This window comes from Vipera ursinii (assembly GCF_947247035.1).
Source record: "Vipera ursinii genome assembly, chromosome: 11".
NCBI lineage: Eukaryota > Metazoa > Chordata > Lepidosauria > Squamata > Viperidae > Vipera > Vipera ursinii.
In genome coordinates this window covers 9,952,592-9,976,176 of record NC_139524.1, presented here as the reverse complement: position 1 = coordinate 9,976,176, position 23,585 = coordinate 9,952,592, and the positions used below count along the sequence as shown (strand labels likewise).

General features: G+C 41.2%; 1 protein-coding gene across 1 annotated transcript in view; it reads right to left on the bottom strand.

The window, feature by feature from the left end:
• AGBL1 (AGBL carboxypeptidase 1) overlaps positions 1–23,585 on the bottom strand; it is a gene marked incomplete at both ends in the record, with an annotated part of 348,471 nt that overhangs the window by 298,423 nt on the left and 26,463 nt on the right. The window contains one exon of the mRNA XM_083371322.1: positions 22,362–22,455. Coding sequence (XP_083227448.1) covers positions 22,362–22,455 — 94 coding nt within the window. The remainder of the gene's footprint in view (positions 1–22,361; positions 22,456–23,585) is intronic.

The following is a 23,585-nucleotide window of genomic DNA, read 5'->3' as shown; positions in this document are numbered from 1 at the left end:
CATTGCGGTTGCCCTCAGGGGGCCGGGTGGGTATGGCCAGGGTGGGCGTGGCCTACTGGGTGGGCGTGGCTAGAGTGCTTATGGCCTACTGGGTGGGCGTGGCCATCTCTACATCGTTCGCATCAAGGGTGCCTATGGGGGCCCGGGCAGGAGTGGGACAGATCTGAGGGTCTCTGGCAGAAGGAGGGTCTCTGGGCCAGGGCCAAGGCAGTGGGGGCCGTTCCCTCACTGTTTCCAGGATGGCTTCATGGGGCCGCATGAAACCACTTTGCGGGCCGGATCTGGCCCCCAGGCCTTGTGTTTGACATGTCTGGACTAGAGGTTGCTTCTCTTCTTCATTAGTTTCCAACCATTGTTTCTTCCCCCCCCCCCAAAAGGAATTTTCCCATGTATTTTGCCAGGGAACGTGGATAAGGCAAGCTCGGAAAATAAACACTGTCCTAACTATACCCATGGACTCCGAATCCGTTGGCGAAGTCAATTTTGGCCTACGAATTCATGGAGACCTAAACCAAACCCTAAGTGGATTTCTCCCCCAGGGAACTTGAATAAGGCAGGCTCAGAAAATATGCACCTTCCTAACCATACCCAGGGGTTCCCAATCCATTGGTGAGGTCCATTTTGCTGTCCGGATTCATGGAGACCTAACCCTAACCCTAAGTGCATATGCCCCCCAATGGGGTTTTCCCATGCATTTTGCCAGGGAATGTGGATAAGGCAGGCTCAGGAAATATGCACCCTCCTAACAATATCTATGGGCTCCAAAACTAATTGGCGATGTCCATTTTTCTGTCCAAATTCGTGAAAACCTAACCCTAACCCTAAGTGGGTTTTCCCCAATGGGATTTCCCCATGTATTTTGCCAGGGAATGTGGATAAGGCAGGCTCAGAAAATAAGCACCCTGCTAACCATACCCATGGGCTACAAATCCATTGGCAATGTCCATTTTTCTGTCCGAATTCATGGAGACCTAACCCTAACCCTAAGTGGATTTTCACCCAGTGGTATTTTCCCATGCATTTTGCCAGGGAATATGGATAAGGCAGGCTCAGAAAATGTGCACCCTGTTCATTTGAGCTGTGGTGGTGAAGAAGGCTCTTGTGTGTTCCTTAACAGCAAAAGTTACTAATAACCAAGTACTAGAGCTGATAACACCAGACATGTCACTAAAAGATAAATCACGAAACTGCATCTCACTTACTTTGACCATGCCATGCAAAGGAATTCACTGGAGAAAGCAATTATGTTTGAATGAGTTACCAGTAAAGGAAACCGGGCCATCAAAGAACACAGTGGCTGGAAACCATCAAAGCTGACACCAAGTGAAGCACAGAATGACTCAAAAAAGTAGTGCAATTTTGGAAGATGTGGGGAGATCTCGTCCACAAGAATCGTCAAGAATTGGACATGACTGAAGGGATAACATCACCATCACATTATTTTGGGAACTGGAAACCAATTAATGGGGAATGTATGCAGCTTAGCATTGAAATGTTGGCACCTATTTGAATTAGCTGGTCTGGCCTGACGGGGGATTATGGGTTTTAAATTGTCGTTTTAGAATTGTATTACTGTTTTTAACTGGGCATGGGTTTAATCTTTTTTTAATTTTTGTATCGTTTTTTTTATATATGCCCTGTGAACCGCCCTGAGTCCCTACCAAGGAGAAGGGCGGTATACAAATTAAATAAAACCTGAAACAACTTGAACTTGAATTTTGTGTTAGCTGAGCTTGGCTTTCTTCTTGCAAATGTTTTCTTACCAAATTCGATAACAACATCAGTGCTTTAACATAAGAGTTGGGTTTGCTGGTAGTTTATGTGTGGTGGTTTTTCCTACCTGTCTTATAGTTTGTGAACCTGTTTCTGATTTGGCTTGATTGGCTGCATTGTTTCATCTAAAGCAGGGGTGTCAAACTCAATTTCATTGAGGGCCACATTAGCATTGCGGTTGCCCTCAGGGGGCCGGGTGGGTGTGGCCTGGGTGGGTGTGGCCTACTCGGTGGGCGTGGCTAGAATGCATATGGCCTACTGGGTGGGCATGGCCAGCTCTACATCGTTCGCATCAAGGGGGCCTATGGGGGCCTGGGCAGGAGTGGGACAGATCTGAGGGTCTCTGGCAGAAGGAGGGTCTCTGGGCCAAGGCCAAGGCAGTGGGGGCCATTCCCTCACTGTTTCCAGGATGGCTTCGCGGGCCGCATGAAACCACTTCGCGGGCCAGATCTGGCCCCCGGGCCTTGTGTTTGACATGTCTGATCTAAAGAGTGTTCTTGATTGCGCACCCAGCAATCAACATATGAATAACAGGCAAACAAATGTTTTCAAGAAAAAAAAAAATCAAGCTTAGCAAACACCAAAATCCCAACAATGGATAAGATATTTCTGGATAGCCCAGAAATAGCTGGTAACAAACTAAGAGAACTATGTTCCCATGTCCATGAAGTCACTTGGAATCAATCTCAGCATGAAACTGATACACCTTTAAGCTTTTTATAAACAATGTCTGTACTGATTCACATTAACTATGGCACCAATCCAATTATTGAGCGGCAGCCAAAAATAAATATTTCATTGCCATTCAATTATTTCACATTGCAAGTCCACTCTACAGCCAAGAACTGAGATTCTAGCATTTCCCACCAACCTCTACTCTTCCAAGGCTACTGTTCCTTCCTTGTTTTAAATGCACAAATATTTTGGAGCCCTAGAAGCAAATGATTAACATATAAGAGCCAGCTGGGCTGATGTTTCAGTTCTAGCAATTTGCTGTAACTTTGCTGATTGAAAAATGGGGGTGTGTGATCACTTTCATTGGAGGGAGAGATAACAGCCAGATCGTTATTGAGAGTTGGTCAATGCAATATTAACCAGTCTGAGCATTGGGATGCCACCTGCTGGCACAACTATTACCACAATCTACATGTGGTAAACACTGAAATTCTTGTGCCCAATGGAGATTATAAATGAGGAACAAGATATAAGCGGCTCTAGCAAAGAAGGGAGAAGAACATTAGCACTTCCCCAGCACCCAATCAAAAAGCCATTTCACATTCACTGGAAGGAAACAAAAGCATTAGGTATGGTGTGATTGTTGTTGTTATACCATATTTCATTGGTTCTGGATGCTTGACCAAATAAAACCAACATTGTAGGAAAAGCAGCAACATTGCTATCCAAAATCCAACAGCTGTATTGATGGAACAGTATCCAATTCTTTGATGTTAGATCAGCCTAAAATCCCTACTTAGCAATAAGCGAACTCAGTCCAACCTTCCTGTGAATTCCATTGACCCTATCTAGCTCTAAACAAGTATTAAACATTAGTTGAGAAGATACTTGTACATAGGCATGATTAGCAATAAATCAGTTTAATTTAACCCTCAGATGTGGACTTGATCTTTCATGCCTAACAGGAAGGAAGGGACACACACACAAAGCATAGAAGTAAAAGTATATGTCATTGTCAATGGAGACAATATAAAAATAATATTGCCCAATATTCCTCAAGCTGGCAGAATTACATCCCCCGTGATGTTTGAGACATTGAGGCGTAGTGTATGTTACTGATGGGATCAGAATATGTCTCACAAACATAGAATGAGTGATTCTAGGTTTTAAATTACAATTTATCAAACTGAAAATTACAAGAAACTGGGACAAAGAAAGGTAATATGCAAGCATATTAACAGAAAGCTCGTTCCCAATCGAAATCTATTATTTATTGGCTTGAAATCTTCATGATGGGGAGCCAAATCCTGGGTCAGTTCCATCCTAATGTCACAGTCCATGCTGAATGTACTCTTATTCTACATAACTGAGTGGATGGTCTGGTCCATCCTATTTAGACTTCACAGTTTAGCTCGTTTTTGGTCTATTATCTTGTGGCACAGTGAGCCATGTAAAGATACATGCTTGGCATCACAAGGCAAGATAAAAAGACCCACACATGGATTACAGAACAAAAAAAAAGTATACGATATCATCAAGAGAGTAAAAGAGTTGAAATGGAAATGGGCTGGTCACATAGCAAGAAGAACTGAGGGCAGGTGAAGCAAGGCAGTCATAGGATCCCACTTGATCAAAAGCATCCAAGAAAGAGACTTAAAACAAGATGGATTGACGACATCAGCAAGTATTGTGGGCCCAATTGGCAAAAGGAAGCTCAGGACCATATTGGTTGGAAACATGAGGAAGAGGCCTTACATCCTGCAGTGAATAGACAATGGCTAAAATGATGATATCTTGTAATCATGATCAATGGCTTAAAATATGTGAACTCAGCCAACCGTAGCATATTTGCAAAAACAACGTTTACCAAAGCACTGGATTTTTTGTTTTCTCCTCCAATAATTAGCTCATTTGCAGATCATTCCAAAATCTCAAAAGAATATTTTTTTTTGTCTATGCATTCAGTTGGTTGGCTAATCGATAAATTAATTGGTGAAAAGGCAGATGATGACTCTACAAATTCTTTAACAGATTGACTGCTCATTTTCTCTGGCATAACGATACAAGATTCTTCATAATCTAAAAACCATTGGAGCAAGGAAAACCTGTAGCAATCTGGCCACAGAGCTCTGAATGACAAAAGGCTTTTGAAGCCTCTCCAAATTACAGACTGAATTATACACAATGAAGCAGGCTGACAAATGCTGCTAGCAAATTAAATACACTCAAACCATGAACAAGAGTGAGTAGGGGAATCCGCCATTGTTCTTCATGCCAAATGAAAATTGGATTATCCTACAAGACTGGACAAGGACTGTAATAAAGAAAGATCCTGTTCCAATGATTTGTAGAAATCCCATAAGATTTTGAACTACTAGTAAAGAAGAAGGATGTCTTGCCATGTCTGATGCCAACCAGTTTTCTCTCGTATTCTACTGTTTAGATGGGGGAATAAATTCTGCAAGTATTTCTGGCAAAGAAATGTCTTAATTTCCCATATTTATCCAGGATGCAAAATAAGACTTTTCTATATTGTTGGAGTAAGAGTAGCTTACTACAACATTTGGACCCAAAGGAAGATTCTGTCTTGAATTAAGACCTACCCTATTGTACCCTAGCTGTTGAACCCTACTCTCCTCTAGAAGCTTCTGTATTCTCCAGACAATGCATACTTTTAGGACACTTTCTAGATAAAAGATATTCCCATCAAAAGAGAACCTCATGCAAACTGTTCTCAAGCCATTGGTGCTGATGTACAAGAGATAAGAGATTTCGCTTTTAGACTTATCTGCGAGGAGATAACGTGCAGCAAAATTAATTTGAAAACAGATGAATGAATGGAGAGAGATGGAGACAAACTAAAGAGAGAGAGATCAGCTTACATAGCGAGATAAGAAGAAACTGCAGGAGACTATTTCGTGGATAATGAATACCTGACCAAAGAATTGGAATAGATAGCAATGGAGGGAACCATCCTAAGAGCACAATGGCAACATCAAATACCTGTCTATCCACAGTCCTTGATGATGGCCGGGGAGTAAGATGAGAAAATGGTTGTTTCCTTCCAAGAGCTTAAAGGGTCTGACATCAACTGCATCTCATCCATTATGACAGAATGTAGAGAGTGAGGGGTACAGAGGGGAATCTTCCAAGCACCATAGTAGGGTGCAAGAAGCAGCATATCAGGCGATGTACCAGAGAGGTTGTCAATACCCACGATTGCCTGATTCCAGTTGTTTGGGCCTCTCTGTATGCTCCAGCACTAAAGCTGGCTAGCTGTTACACAGTCACAGCATCAGTAACACAAAATTTGGCAGGGTAATCATGTCAACTCGAAGGAGCATTTCTATGAAATAAGGCTTTATTGCTTATTACAAGCGGAGCTGGATGTTCTAAGAAAGAAATGATGCAGTCATAAAAACAGAAAATGCATCAGGAAGTGTGCTAATGAAAATGCTTCCATCTTCAGAGCTCATTGGTGCGTTCAGATAGCCCAAGGTATTCCAGCTCAAACCCAATGCTTTATGTACTTATCTTACTGAAGTTACCTCCCGGTGTGCCAAGCCATTCAAATTAACAAGTTAATAACTACTGGCAAAGTAATGAGTACAGGCCTTCTTCAGAACTTTTAGCATGATTGCCATCTTTACCATTATTAGCAGGGGAAGCACTGGGCCAAAGCGAGAGCAGAGACTATCCTGTGCTTTTCAAGAGGTTTGGGGTATGTTCCATTTCACACCAAATCATGGTTTCTATGACCATAGTTTACTGAATGAAACATGCTTGACCCATGCACTAATATCGGAACAGGCAAAACGTGTCCCAGCTTCATATGCAAATGTTGCATTCCATTCTTATGTCTCTGAGAACATGGTCTGGCTTTGCACTGAATGTTAATTTCCCATCCTAGTGAGACAGGAAACTCACAAATTCTACTGTAAGCTAAAATACACTTACTATAGTTTTTAAAAAATAAATAAAAGGAAACCCTCACTCCAACACACACACACACACACACACACACACACACACACACAGAGAGAGAGAGAGAGAGAGAGAGAGAGAGAGAGAGAGAGAGAGAGAGAGGCACACAACCAGAAACTCCCAGCAATAAATACATTTTCTTTGTAAAAGTAAAGGTTTGCCCCCCCCTCTCCAATTGTATCTGATTCTGGGGGGAGGGGGGTGCTCATCTCCACTTCCTAGACGAGGGAGCCAGCATTGCCTGAAGACTCTTCCACAGTCATGTGGTCAGCATGACTATATGCGAAGGAGCACAGCATGCTGTTACCTTCCCACCAAAGTGTTACCTATTTATCTACTTGCATTTGCATGTTTTCGAACTGCTAGATGGGCAGGAGCTGGGGTAAGAAATGGGAGCTGGCCTTATTGGGTCTGGGGCTTTGTCAGATTTCCGGCTGACAAGCTCAGCATCTTTAACTTTAAAAAGAGCCTTGGTGGAGCAGTGGGCTAATGCCTCCTTAAGTAACACCAGCTGCCTGCAATTAGTGCAGGTTCGAGTCCCACCAGGCTCAAGGTTGACTCAGCCTTCCATCCTTCCGAGGTAGGTAAAATGAGGACCCAGATTGTTGGGGGCAATAAGCTGACTTTGTAATAATGCCACGGGGGGGCAAAAGCCCTAATAAGCAGGCATATACATAGAATGAAGGCTATTGCTAAGCACATTTGATTTGTGCTTTAAATTGTAAGCCGCCCTGAGTCTTCGGAGAAGGGCGGGATATAAATGGGATTTTTTTTAAAAAAACAACTGTTGAGCCATCATGCCCTCTTACTGACTTTGTATCATAACATATACGCACATAGCAACTGACAGCCTGCCAGAAATACATTAACTGCAGTTCACAGCCATTAAGAGTACTTAGTTCTTCTGGGAATCCATTAGGATTCAAGAGAGAATGGGTAAGGGGGCAAGTGACATCACAAGCATCATCTCACCATACAAATACAAATGATGTGCTTTCATCAGATTATAAAATGGGGCAATTATGTAATTGGCAAGTGTCATACATGCAATGACATCACGACATATCCCCTATCTTTTTGACATTATGGGTTCTAACAAATGCCTTTGGCTATTAGCTGTATTTTTCCAAATAGGATTCCGGACAAATTTCATTAAGGGTGTGGGGCTAGCCTAATTATATTAGCAAAGAGATTAATCTTGTATCAGTCCCACCAGACACATAAAATAAGCTGCACAACCTATAAATCTGAAACCGTCCCTTGGCAGCAAACTTTAATTTGGAACATAATAGAAGGGGAAAAAAACCCACTAAAATCCAGCATATTGTAAATCATCATGAAATGTGTGAATGTAATTTAATTTAATTTTTGTTGGAATTTAAGTCGCTTAGCATCATCTTGCTTCGTTCAGTTTTGGGAACTAATTGCCCGCTCTTTCAGAAGCAGCTCAGAAACTGCAGGCTTCCTCCTCTTTAAAAAGAGGGCATACCAAACCTCTGGCATCAGCAAAATGGGAACGTTTAAAGTGAGAAAGCAGTAGATGTTGGCAGACTTGTCTCTGTATGCAATCACGCTTTTCAAGAAAGCAGATCCTTTGCAATTTTGTTTCAAAAGCAGAATGTTCTGCTCTAAACCCTGACTGCAGCATTGGAACGGGGACTTGCAAAGCTGCCAGCAACTAGGCAAATGTGTTTAAATTTTACAACTTGGTTTTCACTGGGATCCGTGCACAATACATTCACAATCCTTTCCAATGCTGTTAGTTGCCAAGTAAAATATAGCACAGTGAAAGATTTGCATGGTGCAGGGACTGGATGTCTTTCAGACTGTTAAATCTGTGTACTTGGTGAGATCTTGAGGAGAAAAATGCCAGTTTGGTGTAGTGGTTAAGATGCAGGCCTAGAAACCAGAAAACTGACTTTTAGTCTCACCTTATGCATGAAGACCAGCTGGGTGTCTTGGAGGCTATCCTCAGGAGACCGGGAGTTCTAGTTCTCTCTTATGCATGAAAGCCAGCTGGGTGTCTTGGAGGCTATCCTCAGGAGACCGGGAGTTCTAGTTCTCTCTTATGCATGAAAGCCAGCTGGGTGTCTTGGAGGCTATCCTCAGGAGACTGGGAGTTCTAGTTCTCTCTTATGCATGAAAGCCAGCTGGGTGACTTTGAGGCAATCCTCGGGAGACTGGGAGTTCTAGTTCTGTCTTATGCATGAAAGCCAGCTGGGTGACTTTGAGGCCATTCACTAGGGGAAAGGGAATTCTAATCCCACCTTAGGCATGAAAGCCAGTTGGATGACCTCACAGAGTTGTTATGAAGAAAACAGAGGAGGAAGGAGCCTTAGATATGTTCACCACCTTGGGTTGCTAATAAAAGAACAATAAAGGCAGGATAAAAACATTGTGCTGAGGTTCCTAAATCTGAGGGAATATCTACAAGAGGCCCATGCCCAAGCTTTATCAGTGGTGCCTCCCCTCTCCAAAAACCACTTGCCACCAGTTTTTTGGATCATCCCCTCCCTCATATTGTATTTTCAAAGAGCTGTAAAAACATAGTTCTTCATTGCATTATTTAAGGATGCTCAAAGTGTGACCCATTAGGGCCGTGTTGTTGTTTATGTTATTGACTTTTTATGCTTTTATTTGAAAACGGCTCAGAATCTTTATAAATGAGGCAGGCAGGCAGGCAGGAATAACCACCAGCAAGCCGGAATTAATGTTTGCTTGCCTCCCATTTTATCTCCAAAGCAGTTTAAACATATCAAGTGGCTTCCACACAATATTTCTCAAAACAGACTAGCAATACTGTCTGCTGCAAAAAAAAAAAAATAGTGTGTCAGCAAAATGAATTCCTCTCAGGTGCAAAATGTAGGCTAGCATGGAACAAAGAAACATTCAAACCAAGCACAGTTGAACACTTAGAAAGCAGAATTGCATTCAAATACCGGGTGGAGTTCCCTGGTAGCAACATTTCACAGCTTTGAGCCAGCCGTGTTGCCCTCAAAACTGTTAGCACATACTTGTTCTTTTTCTCTCTTACACCTATTTCCCAACATGTTGTATTTATTTTTTTGCCTGCTTCTTCCCTTCTCCTGACTTCAGCCATTCTATTCATCTGAAGAGTCACACTTGAGTTTTTTGCATGCATGAGGAATGAGTCCCCTAGTGTTTGAAACCCAGAGGCACATCTGGAATTTAAAAGCATGCTAAAAGAAGACACGTCCACTCAAAGGTCACCAGTTTCTAAAAAACAAGTGGAAGAGATATTTAGTAACCCAGGATGCTTTTCACCAAGCTAACATACTTTTACAGGGGGCTTGTGAACCCATTTCAAAAAAACAAGCAGTGGTTTGCAACTGTTTGCAACTTTTACCCTGTCATGAATGTTTCTGAAAGTTTGTGGGATCCAGAATATCAGAGTTGGAAGGGACCTTGGAGGTCTTCTAGTCCATCCCCCCTGCTCAAGCAGGAGACTCTATACCATTCCAGGCAAATGGCTGTCCAGTCTCTTCTTAAAATCCTCCAGAAGCATTGTTGGAAAGGTAAACGTAAAGACATCTAGATGTTCTGCTCTTTGGTATTAATATAGAAATAATTTGCTCTTGTCTTTTGCCCAAATCTTTTTTTTCAATTTTCTAATCAAACCACCAGGCTTTGGGATTTCTTGATAGTCTGGTGTCCAAGGGCAAATGAACTCTGATTTCTGTTAGCATTCTTGAAATCAACCAAGGTCAGCTTGGCCCTGTCGCCTGCTGTGATTTCATTTACATCCTAGTTTGAAAATACAAGGAGATAGATCCTGTGGCACTTCCAAAATTCATTTCCCTACTTCAGGTTTTCCCTCCTGCTACAAATTCCTTTCTATCCCTGTTACACTTACTAATGTATTCAGCAAAGATGAATAGTGACATGGGGGCTTTTGTCAGCCCTGTCTGGGATAGCCTCTGTTGCTTTGATTCATGAAAGAACAAGAACTGCTGAAATCCTTTGAGACTAAGCACAAGTGACAGTAACCTATGCTCATCATAAATTATCAAGGAAGTATAGGTGCTGTTCAGTATGTGGGATTTGAAAGCAAAAAAAGCACATCAGGTCAAGCACATTGCACTTGTCTGTAGCTTATTAAAGCAGCTGGGTCTTCTTCTCCCAGGATCATGCAGCACCAGTGTGAACCCGGGGAAAACTATAATTGGCTTAAAGAGTTTCAGACAGGTGGTATGCGCATGCATTATGTACCCTGAATCACCTTTATTCCATCAAATTCAAAGCAATGCGCAATCCTGTTAAGCAGCCCTAGGACCAGAAACTCTTGTCACTCACTCCCCTTATTAAATTTGAGAAGGCCTTCTAACTAGATTGACAGTTCTTTGAAGGATTGCATCAGTGGTTTTTATTCATTAATGATTATATAGCACATGTTGTTAAAAGTAGCAGAAAAGTTTAGGTCCTAGACAGAGAAGTCTCATTTCTGATGAAGAATCATTTGGCATTCTTCCCAAACAAGATCAGCTGGGGGATTTGATGAACTTTCATCTGACTAAATCAAGAGTTGGCACTAAGTGAAATAAATAGCAACATGTATCTTGTTACTTACATGCCAGCTGGCTTAGTAAATAGTTGAAATCCCAACAATCAAAGGAGCTGATTTTCAAAATGACCTTGATTTAATGGGGCAAAGACAGATAAGATGCATGCACTAGGAACTGAGCAATGAAGAAAAAGTGTGAGTTGCCAATACTATTTTCTTGGCAGCTAAATATGTGATGTCAGTCCTCAAAAATCAGCTCCTTTCTTCCAATAGGAAGACGAAATACTGCAGACCTTGAGATGACAATTTGGAATTTGACATGAGCAGAAGTCTACAAAGACTGAGCCAAGTAATACCTAGTCAGAATTTAAATGGCAGATCATCAAAAAGATAATTGATTAGATTTGAGAAATCAACAAGCATCTCAGAAGGACACAATGACTTCTGCATTGTTGCTAAAATATCACTTGGAGTCATCTGGAGCCAAAGTCAACTTGACTGAAGTAAAGAATTACTTTGTGATATATGTAACAGAGACGAGGTGTGCGTTTTGACGTGACTGTGTTATATTTTGAATTCCAGATTCTATTTTGCCTTGGCAGTGTTTACTGTAAGTCACACACATCTCTTACAATTGTCTGCTTCGGTGTTGTGAAAACAACTCATTGACTACTTGAGAATCTCCAGCAGAAACAATTACACATTCGAAACAATCTGTTCTATTATGGAGCTGAATTGGTAATCCAGAAATTTCTCCAAACATTCAACTAAAATCTCCCTTCTTGTAACTTAACCTTGATAATTCTACAGTAGGCTTATGCCTGTCTTGTAGTCAAGGGAACAATGAAGAAAAACACTAATGAGGACCCAGATTGTTGGGGGCAATAAGCTGACTTTGTAATAATGCCGCTTGGGGGGGGGGGGACAAAGGCCCTAATAAGCAGGCATATACATAGAATGAAGGCTATTGCTAAGCACATTGGTTTGTGCTTAAATTGTAAGCCGCCCTGAGTCTTCAGAGAAGGGCTGGATATAAATGGGATTAAAATAAATAAATAAATAAATAATTTTCTCCAACAAAAATCCCTGCACCATTTAACAGCATATATGTGAAGCTCTTGGATTAGCTATAGCAAAGGAGTCAGAACCAGGGGACAAACTGGACTGGCTATTGATCACTGTCTTCCCATCTGACATAACTGCCTCCGTTATCTTTCCCTGCCGTCTTTGAAAAAATAAAGACAGAACTGCCTCAAACTAGTCTTTTGAGACCACATGTCTACCAGAAGAGATATACAGTATTTATCAATGAAGACATGTAAGTTGTTCATGTTTGCTAGACTGTTAACACTGCAATGAAAGGAACAAGAGAGGAAGAAAGAGATTATTATTGGATTCCCATTAGTCTCCAGCTATTTTTTTTAAAATAATAATTGTTGAGTCATACCCAAATCATATGGTTAATCAGAAGTGGTTCTTATTTCATTTCATAACATTTCTTTCCAAGTCATTGGCTTGAAAATATCAGTCTTCCGTTCTGATTCGTTTTCCAAAAATACATGTATTGTATACCATCCAACCAACAATAGATTTCCATTGTACTTTATGGGATATTAGTAGAGCAATTCTCTTCTAGTTTAAGCACCACAGAAGGCAGCAAGGCTTCCATCTTGCCCATCTTGTACAGTAAAGTCCTTAACTTTATCTAGAATTAGAACTACATGCGTGCAAGTCAACATCCTTCTGTGAGCAAAATGTAACAACCCACTGGATCAAGCCAACAGCTCCCCTGAGTTGACATTCTGTGTTATCGCTAGTCAATCAAATACATTCAAGAATCTTACCCATACAGCTCGGAGAATGTTTGCCTTCTTCTAATGCCTGTCACAGATAACATTTAAACAATGCTGCCCTTTCGGAAGTAGCATACCAATGCAGTGATGAAGACTGTTAGCCATTGATGAACTCATCCTCCATATTCAGTCCCCTTTTACAGTTGCCTGTGGCTGCTGTCACTGTCTGTGTTAGCTGTGACTTTCATGTTTTGAATAAGCATTCTTCTATCAGTCCGTGGTTGCCATTTAACATAAAAGGATGGCATGCTGTAATAACTGCATAGGAACAATAGACAATTTTTTTTTCAGACCACTCTTCATTTTATGTAGCTCCGCCCGCTTCTGCCCCTTCTTAATGGCTTTCTTTTAAAGCTAAATAGCCCGAAATGTTGGAGTTATTCATTTCAAAGCAACATTTGGTTACTCCTTTCTCACCGTTAAGTGAGCTTTAAACCAAGGTACATGATGTTGCATCCCAAAGTTTGAAATGAGCACTTCTAAATTAAGTTTGGCATCAAAACCGCTTGCCACCAGAACACTTTCTCTAGCACTGCTGAGTCTCTTCTTTGGTGGCACCTGATGAGCTAAGAGTCCTGTCATTTGCTAGCCACACTGTCATCTGGCATGTCACTTCCTAGTCGCAATGGTGCATGTCCCATTCTCTGCACATCCACTTCTCTGGAGTTATAATGTGCTTTGCTAGCTAATCTTTCTGCAGCAATCCAGCAGAAAAGCAAGAAAAGAGGGCAAAGAAGGATTAGCTTGCTTGGTTAAGTGTAACTAGGATGTATCAATCATTTTTCCTATAGCTACCCTGTCTGAGACCTTATGGCTCGGGAGCCAAGAAAATCATGAGTTTTGTACAATAACCCTGTTTCCCCCTGGTCTTTCCCAAATATCCACTTCTTAAAAATAACGGGACATAAGCAGACATTTCCTTAGAAGGCTTTAGATGCCAAGGTCATGCATAAAAGGTAAAGGTCAAGGTTCCCCTGCACATGCATGCTAGTCATTTCCGACTCTAGGGACCGGTGCTCATCTCCATTTCAAAGCCGAAGAGCCAGCGCTTTTTCCGAGGACGTCTCCGTGGTCATGACTAGATGCCAAAGGCGCACAGAATGCTGTTACCTTCCCACCGTAGTGGTCCCTATTTTTCTACTTGCATTTTTACGTGCTTTCGCTAGGTTGGCAGAAGCTGGGACGAGTAACAGGCGCTCACTCTGTTATGCAGCACTCGGGATTCGACCCGCCAAACTGCCGACCTTCTGATCGACAAGCTCAGCATCCTAACTCACTGAGCCACTGCGTCCATGCATATGCATGCATAGGCATTGTTTATTGAACTGGCTGCTGCTAACCTATCAATATTGCATGAGTATCTTGAACCCAGTTAAAGCAAGTTATTCCATCAGGTGCAAAATGCACCTTCGATTTTCGAATAACGGATCGTTAATATTCTTCCATCAAGGAACTATGGTTTGAAAACACACGCACACATAAATGTTCTATCATAACTGCTGAGACAATTGAATCATTGTGATCTTAACATTTGCCCCCCCACGTACATCCTTTGAGACTAGACCACTTCAGGGGAGGCTCTGGTTTCTAATCAGACCACCTTCACTTCCCCGAAATTTCCCTGGGTTCCATATTGATCCAAAAAGAAGGAAGAGCCACCTTATGGAGGGGGAGAATGGGTGGCATAAAAACTTAATAAAATAAAGATTAAAAAATAGCAGACAGCGCCATCTCTTGGATATAGAGAATGCTGAACTCCATGAAGTCACTATTACATCACATATATCATGACATCATGCAAACCATACATACTACGTACATCGTGGTGTCATTAGTGCAATGGCACAAGGTAGAGCATGGGTGTCAAACTCGATTGCGTCACATGACGTATCACGATGTTTTTTGCCTATGCGAAGCCAGGGTGGGCGTGGCCTCTGTGTGATACATCTGGCCAGTTTGATATCCCTGGTAGAGGCACTTGTCTACTGCCAAGACAAACAAGGCCTTGCTTCAACATGCATTGATGATACACACGTTTGCCTGCCATGTGAATTGGATTTTTGCTCTTTTATTTTCTTACCTAAAATTACAGAAAATAGAGGTCCTTGGCACACTCTGAGCTTGGTTGTTTTCTTGCAGATGTTTCATGAGCCAAACTAGGTAACATCATGAACTAGTCATCAACCTCAACAGCATCACCAATAGCACTGATGTTGCTACTGCTATTAGTTTGGGTCATGAAACATCTGCAAGAAAACAATCAAGCTCAGAGAGCACCAAGAACCCCTCATTTCAACTCCGGGCTAAATATTCTCCTTTATTGGTGCTTCCAGAAACTCCAAGCAATTTACCAAGTTTCAGTGAAACAAGGTTAAAAACCAAAAACCACTAATAACAATTATAATTCAATCGGAGGCAAAAGTATGAACTTTATTTGTTCCTGAAAAAGCAGGTCTTCACAAACCTATGAACAGGAAGATTTGGAAATAGAGGAGGACGCTGTTCCAAAAAAGAAGGATGGCATCATCAAAACAAAAAAACAGTCAAGACGCATTTAATTAATTAAACTTTCTGGAAGGAACTCACGAAGCTAAAAGAACAAGCTCTAAGAAGGAAATAAAGAACTGACTCCAAGATTTTTATCTTATGTTGATGAACCTGCATATTCATTACATAAATCTACCTGTGCATTAACTTTATCATTGTGATAAATATGAAATGCAATAGCAGAAGTGAATGCAGCTAGCAAATGTTGGCTCAGGGCCTTTAATGGAAAACAGGAGTTAGGAGGTGGTTTTGTTTTTTAGAATTAAGCCAGCAGTTGATAGAAAATTAAGTTTCTAAAAGCCCTGGAAAACCTATTCTAGACTTCTCCAACGGTGAAAAAAGAGGAAGATGGGTGGGGAAAGGATGTGTTCATTAATGTAAATTATAATATGAAAAAACAATCTTATGAGCAGAGATAAGTAATGGGAATATCTTGAATTCTAACAAAGGTATTACATGAACTGAAAGCAGATAGGATTGCATTACTAGAGAGTGTTAAAATCTGTTGCTACAGTGAGTAACTTTCTCTTGGAAGAAAGTTTGAAGCATAAACTTAATGGCTGAATTTTATTTTATAAGCAACTTTTGTTTAGCTGCTCCTTGGGAATGTTCATACACAGAGAAAGAGCATTTAAAAACCTTTTCTTTGATGCTTTTGCTTTCTGAAACCGTTCATTACATATAACTGCTGTTCTTTTGTATTTACTGAGTTACAGCATTCCTTTTGATTACAATTGTTGGGCTGATTGCAACACAGTTTTCATTTGCTCTGAAATGTATTTGTCCCTTATGAAAAAATCGCACATTCTCATCTAATGGGGAAGGGGGGGGGGAATTTGTAAAGGAAAAGAAAAATAAAAACAGAAGAATCAGTAGTCACACATACTGTAATGCCAAGGCTTAAAAACTAATGTGGATAACCACTGGATACAAAATCCAATCCAATCCAAATTCCAGGCACCACATTTTTGGAAGGACATTAACAAACTGAAATGCACCCAGAGGAGATCAGTCAAGGTGACAAGGAGCCTGGAAGGAAAAAAAAACTTGAGAAATGATCGGAGGCATTGGGTATGTTTAACCTGGAAAAGATAGGAGAAGTGTCTCCAAATATACCAAGTGTTGTCAGGTGGAAAACAAAGCAGACTTGTTGCAGAAGACAGGTCAAAAAGCAATGAGTTTAAATCATGAGAGAGCAGATTTTAGCGAGATGTCTGGATATTTTCTTATAATGAACATTGGGGACACCAGGGCAATGGATCCCTGCCCTGACAAATGGTTAAAGCAGGGGTAGGCAACCTTGGCTCTTTTATGACTCCTGGACTTCAACTCCCAGAATTCCTGAGCCAGCATGGGGAAACTTTGGCCTCCTCATGACTCCTGGACTTCAACTCCCAGAATTCCTGAGCCAGTATGGCTCAGCTTGGAAACCTCTCCCTTTCCCCTCAGCATGGCTGGCTCAGGAATTCTGGGAGTTGAAGTCCACGAGTCATAAAAGAGCCAAGGTTGCCTACCCCTGGGTTAGAGTGAATTATTTTCAAGACACCTATCAACTGTTACGTTCTGTGATTCTATAACAAGTCAGGTCATGCTTTGCCAAAGAGCCACGCTTTTGTTACATGTTGGAACAGACCAGGCATGGGTAAACTGGGAAAGTTCATAAGAGCAATCACTATTCCTGCCATTAGCAACATTCCACATTTTCGTGGGTGCAGAAGCAACATTATGCATCTAATTCTGTGCTGTCTTGTTTACAGTTTTGTTTCATTTTTTGTTGTTGTTGTTGCTTCCTGTTACCATCTGCTAATGGGGCCAGCAAATTGTTCATTTGCTAAAAATGTTAAGTGGGCCCAACAGATGCACTGCTTCCTGCAGCTGCCTCTTCAGCAAGGCTCTGCTAATTTTTGGTGGGAGTAATAGCATCTTTCCAGCTATTTTAATAACCACAATCATGGAAAAGGTTATGACAAGGTTTTGTTATTTGGGATCCAACATGGCTTCACAGCTACAAAAAGGCCTTGTTGAAGCTTAGGGGTGATTATGAGTCACCTGTTCTCCTACCCTACCATATCTTCTCATTCTGTTTTGCTCCTGTGAGCTTCAGATGGAATTAATCTCATGAACTAATCCCTAATACATTTGTCAAGAGTAACCGTGGAAAAGTGTTTTAGGAATACAAGACTAGGATGTATACTGGTCTGTCTGTCTGTCTGTCTGTCTGTCTGTCTGTCTGTCTGTCTGTCTGTCTGTCTATCTGTCTATCTATCTATCTATCTATCTATCTATCTATCTATCTATCTATCTATCTATCTATCTACATACATACAATATCTATCCATCCATCCATCTATCTATCTATCTATCTATCTATCTATCTATCTATCTATCTATCTATCTATCTATCTATCTATCTATCTATCCATCCATCCATCCATCCATCCATCCATCCATCCATCCATCTATCTATCTATCTATCTATCTATCTATCTATCTATCTATCTATCTATCTATCTATCCATCCATCCATCCATCCATCCATCCATCCATCCATCCATCCATCTATCTATCTATCTATCTATCTATCTATCTATCTATCTATATACATACAATATCTATCTATCCATCCATCCATCCATCCATCCATCCATCCATCCATCCATCCATCCATCCATCCATCTATCTATCTATCTATCTATCTATCTATCTATCTATCTATCTATCTATCTATCTATCTATCTATCTATCTTCCTGGGTTTTGTTATGGCTTGCTTGGCCATTGGCTTAGTATCAGAATAAAAGTTAGTGTTGAAGTAGGATAGGAAAAGTTCAGCTTCAAGTCTATCCTTACACAAAGGTGGTTTTTCAAAAGGTAACTGGACTTTCTCTGTTTTTCCTTGAAGACGTTTCATTTCTCTTCCAAGAAACTTTCTCGGTTCTGACTGAATTCCATTCTCCACAATTCCATTCCCCACCATTCAGTCAGAACCGAAGAAGCTTCTTGGATGAGAAGAGAAATGCCTTCTGGGAGAAAGTCCAGTTGCCTTTTGAAAAAGCACCTTTGGGACAACCATGACCTGGATGATTGAGAATCTCCCTAGGCCCTCTTATCCTTACCCAAAGAAATTCACAGCAGAACTATAAGCTCAGGCTAAGTCAAGGCTATGGTCTTCCCAGTTGCAATGTATGGCAGTGAAAGTTGGACCATAAAAAAGGCTGAGCGTCAAAGAATCGAGGCCTTTGAACTCTGGTGCTGGAGAAGAATCCTGCGAGTCCCTTGGACTGCAAGGCGATCAAACCGGTCAGTCCTAGAGGAGATCAACCCTGACTGCTCTTTAGAAGGCCAGATCCTGAAGCTGAAACTCAAGTACTTTGGCCACCTAATGAGAAGGAAGGACTCACTGGAGAAGAGTCTAATGCTGGGAAAGATTGAGGGCAAGAGAAGAAGGGGACGACAGAGAATGAGGTGGCTGGATGGAGTCACTGAAGCAGTAGGCGTGAGCCTAGATGGACTCCAGAAGATGGTAGAGGACAGGAAGGCCTGGAGGAACATTGTCCATGGGGTCGCGATGGCTTGGACATGACTCCGCAGCTAACAACAACACCTTTTACAATTGCTGCTGTGGAAATACAGTGAAGTGGATATGCATGGATGTTACTCTTCAGAGGAAAGATGGGATATAAATCTGACAATCAAATGCTGCAGTGTATGACCTAATGGTTTTGTAAAGCATAATTTATACCTTGAAAAAACATTGTGTGCAAGAGAACACTATGGTGTGTCAAACAAACTACTATTCGGTATGGTATGAAACAGAGGACTGAAGAGGCAACAGAGGAGGTTAAAGAAAAAAAGTGGGGCACTTGGTGACCATCCAAAACTAGGACGTTTGCAAAAAAAAAGTTTTTATCATCACCAGCATTGCAAATGCAGCATTTCAGGATCCTAGGAAGCCATAAGCCGTGCCAAACTATGATTCCATCTTCTTTGCCTTTTCCTAAGCTATGAAAAACGGAGCCACTGGAACAATTTATGTCCTTGATCACCTATGCTTCCTTTCTGGGCCTTCTCCGGGTGTGTCTTTTTCAGAACCATGAAAGGGACAGTCTAAACAACCTGCCTCTCCTTTAAAATGTGTGCATGCCTAGTAAATCTCACTCTGAGAACTGGCTAGGGACAGGACTGGAGCAGACAGCTGCGTAACTAATTTTAGCTTCATGTAAGAGAACCAGGACAGATTTAAGTCCTGGTGGTAAAAAGGGAAGGGAAAGAGGCTCTGAATTCACCGGAAAAGAAATGCAGTTTCTACCTGTCTTTTGAGCAGGGATCCCCAACCTTGACAAATTTAAGCTAGGTGAACTTCAACAGCATGGCTGCGGGAGCTGAAGTCCACATCTCTTAATGTTGCCATGATTGGGAATCGCTGTCCTTGAGGCTTTCCAAGTAGTTGCGGATGGGAGATGGATTTCCTGGGTGGCAGTTGGGATCTGGGACCTCCACATCTTCCTCCATGCCAGAGATATTGTAGCTAGTTGAGCTGGATTTGTCCATTTTACATTCTCTATCCTTTTCCCGTTTGGGGAAAAGGGGCAATTGGAAAGGTCTCCACAGCTTAGCTTTTTACTTTCTTCTCTCACCATCTCACCTCTCTCCTCACCAAGAGTCTCTTCAATGCTGGAAATACCCACTTTGTTGCTTAAAAATTGACTCAACAGAAGAAAAAAAACCAAAATGGTTTCAACTACATCTCCTGTAGTTCAGATATGAAGTATATGGTGGTCTATGGACCTAATAAAGATTTTCATTTGATTTGCGATTAAATATAGCCAGCATAATACTTTGGACATTCTGTTATTCTGTTGATTATCAACATTAGGTATGTACCCCTTTTCTGTCTTAAAGCTGGGGAGATCATCTCTTCTGTTCCAGCACTGTACTGAATAAACATTCTAGCATCCCCAATTTGTTTGTCATCCTCCCTGTCTTAAAAAATACCCCCACAATATTGATGCTTTCTCTAATTTAGTTTCTAATTTAGCTATCCCAATTTTACAAGTGTTCTGTAATTATGCCAAAATGAGATACAGAATAAATGTTTAAATAGCTATTTAGAGTATTTACATATAGCATTTAAATATATATTTATATAAAGAGATTTTTTTAAAAAGAATCATAAATGAATGCAGAAACAGAATTGAATTTACAGGCTAAAATCAAGTAGAGCATTTTTTTTCGTATCTATTTTCCATCCAGCAAAAAGGAGAAGCAAAAAGAGGATAAATCCTCAAGACAAAATACATTCATTTCAACAGTTAACGTTCAAGTTACCCCAAACATCCAGTATTTTTATCATATCACTCAAAGGAAAGTTTGCAGCCAAGGGATAGATTTTACACTTTGCATGCAGAAAATCATAAATTCAACCCTTAGCACCTATGAAAATTATCCTGCACAAACATCCAAAGAGGCTATCTATCCAGCAACTTGTAACTCACAGTGGCCAAGCAGATTTGGGAGACTCATAAGCATAGACCAAGATATAACCCTCTTCCTATCAACTCTACATGATGGTATTTAGATTATGAAGTCCGGGATTCAAGAGAAAGAATAGAGCATCAAGTGCCATGATAGTCTTCCTTTTCTCTTGTATCCACTGTGGGAAGAATCCAAAGAAAGAAATATTTTGGGAAACATTAAAAAAGCAGAATATATTTATTTATTTATTTTTTATTTTTATTTTAATTCCATTTATATCCCGCCCTTCTCCGAAGACTCAGGGCGGCTTACAAGCTTAGCAGTAGCCTTCATTCTATGTATATGCCTGCTTATTAGGGCTTTCACACACACCCCAAGCAGCATTATTACAAAGTCAGCTTAATTGCCCCCAACAATCTGGGTCCTCATTTTACCTACCTCGGAAGGATGGAAGGCTGAGTCAACCTTGAGCCTGGTGGGACACGAACCTGCACTAATTGCAGGCAGCTGGTGTTACTTAAGGAGGCATTAGCCCACTACTCCACCAAGGTATATTTCCCCAAAGAAATAATGGAGAAGCTTTTTTTGTTTAAAAAAAGGACAGAAATCAGCCCCCAAATATCAGCCCAACCCCTAGGCAGAAGCCAGCTTTTATAAATACAAATTCAATCATCCTTTTAGAAAGTCTGGAGGCTTCCAGCTAGAAACTGAAGAAATTAGGAAGCTATAAACCCTTAAAATCTACACACCCCATCCAAACTAAGACAGGACATAATAGGATTAACCCACCAATACCAACAGGGCACACTCAGACTCAGGTCAAAGTACATGACACAGGAAATACAAAGCCTCAAACAGGAAAAGGAAACAGCCTCAAGAGCCCCAGAAGGTATAAAAGCCCACCACTCTGCTCCATGTGGTCAGTATTTTCCTGAGCCATCTTTCTGCCTGGCTCTTCTCTTTAATAAACTACAACCTTCTTTCTAAAGCAGTCTCCATGTTGTTTATTCCCGGCTTGGACTGGACCCTGGTGAAGATTTTTCTTTCAACACCACCTAGAGTTTGGATTGAGACTAGAAATAAAGGTAAAGGTAAAGGTTCCCCCGCACATGCATGCTAGTCGTTTCCAACTCTAGGGGCCGGTGCTCATCTCCGTTTCAAAGCCGAAGAGCCAGCGCTTGTCCGAGGACATCTCCGTGGTCATGTGGCCGGCATGACTAGACGCCAAAAGTGCATGGAACGGTGTTACCTTCCCACCGTAGTGGCCCCTATTTTTCTACTTGCATTTTTACTTGCTTTCGAACTGCTAGGTTGGCAGAAGCTGGGACGAGTAACAGGTGCTCACTCTGTTATGCGGCACTCGGGATTCGACCCGCCAAACTGCCGACCTTCTGATCGACAAGCTCAGCGTCCTAACCCACTGAGCCACCGCATCCCTTTTGAGACTAGAAATGAATTTATCATGGACAAACGTGGCACTTTCTTCTCAATCTGATATGTCTCAAGGTGGTATTTTATGAGTTTCTCAACCTACCTTGTTGTGATGGTGTGCTTCTTGGTATATGGTGTGATAACTTGGAAGAGCAATTCCATCGCTCCATTAATGCCCAACATAGTTCCGACTGCAACTGCAATGAATGGCAGAGAGGAAAAAATAGGCTCAGAACATGGAATTTGGGAAATGGTTTTTGGAGGCACAATAGAAAGAGACTGCCTGCAATTCCCCACTTGCTTTTTTATTCTCTTTGAAATCTTCTGTAACAAGTCCCAGACTCTAGAAAGAGTGCAGAGAAGAGCAACAAAGATGATCAGGGGACTGGAAGCTAAAACATATATGGAATTGGGAATGTCTAGTCTAATGAAGAGAAGGACGAGGGGTGACATGATAGCAGTGCTCCAATATCTCAGGGGTTCCCACAAAGAAGAGGGAGTCAAGCTATTTTCCAAAGCACCTGAAGGCAGGAGAAAAAGCAATGGATGGAAACTAACCAAGGAGAGAAGCAACCTAGAACTAAGGAGAAACTTCCTGACAGAACAATTAATCAGTGGAACAACCTGCCTCCAGAAGTTGTGAATACTCCAGCACTGGAAGTTTTTAAGAAGAGACTGGACAGCCATTTATCTGAAATGGTATAGGGTTTGCTGTCTGAGCAGGGGATTGGTCTAGATTACCTCCAAGGTACCTTCCATCATCATCATCATCATCATCATCATCATCATCATCATCATCATTATTATTACCATCAATGTACTGTAAGAAACATCTCTTTTAGCTTAACGTGCCTATTCCTCTTATCCATTGCTCCATTCCTCGAACCATGAATTTTCAAACTGTAGTTTAGTTTTCAAAGAGGGCAGAAGTACTGTCAAACAGGAAATCTAGGTCTGGCCCAACATGAACAAAGAGACATAGTTCAATTCTCTCTGAGTCACATGTTTATGCAGATAAAGATGGTATTTTATTCAGCATGCTTTTATAGTGTTTGGTTACACAGGCTGGAAAACAGCCATTTTCATGAAAGTAGATAAAAAACAAATGTTGCTTCAACGTTGTTCCTTGCCAACTATACTTAGGACTAGCTGTATTACACCTCATTTCTTCTCTTTAATTCAGTCATTTCAATAGAAGAATCTTGAACATGATAGTCCTGGTCAACAATACGAAAGTGCATTATCCGGTACCAAGACCAAGGTCTCAGCACAAATAGTGATGATTGTCACACTAGTTCTAACAGTAGAAGAATCAGGTGGGCAACAC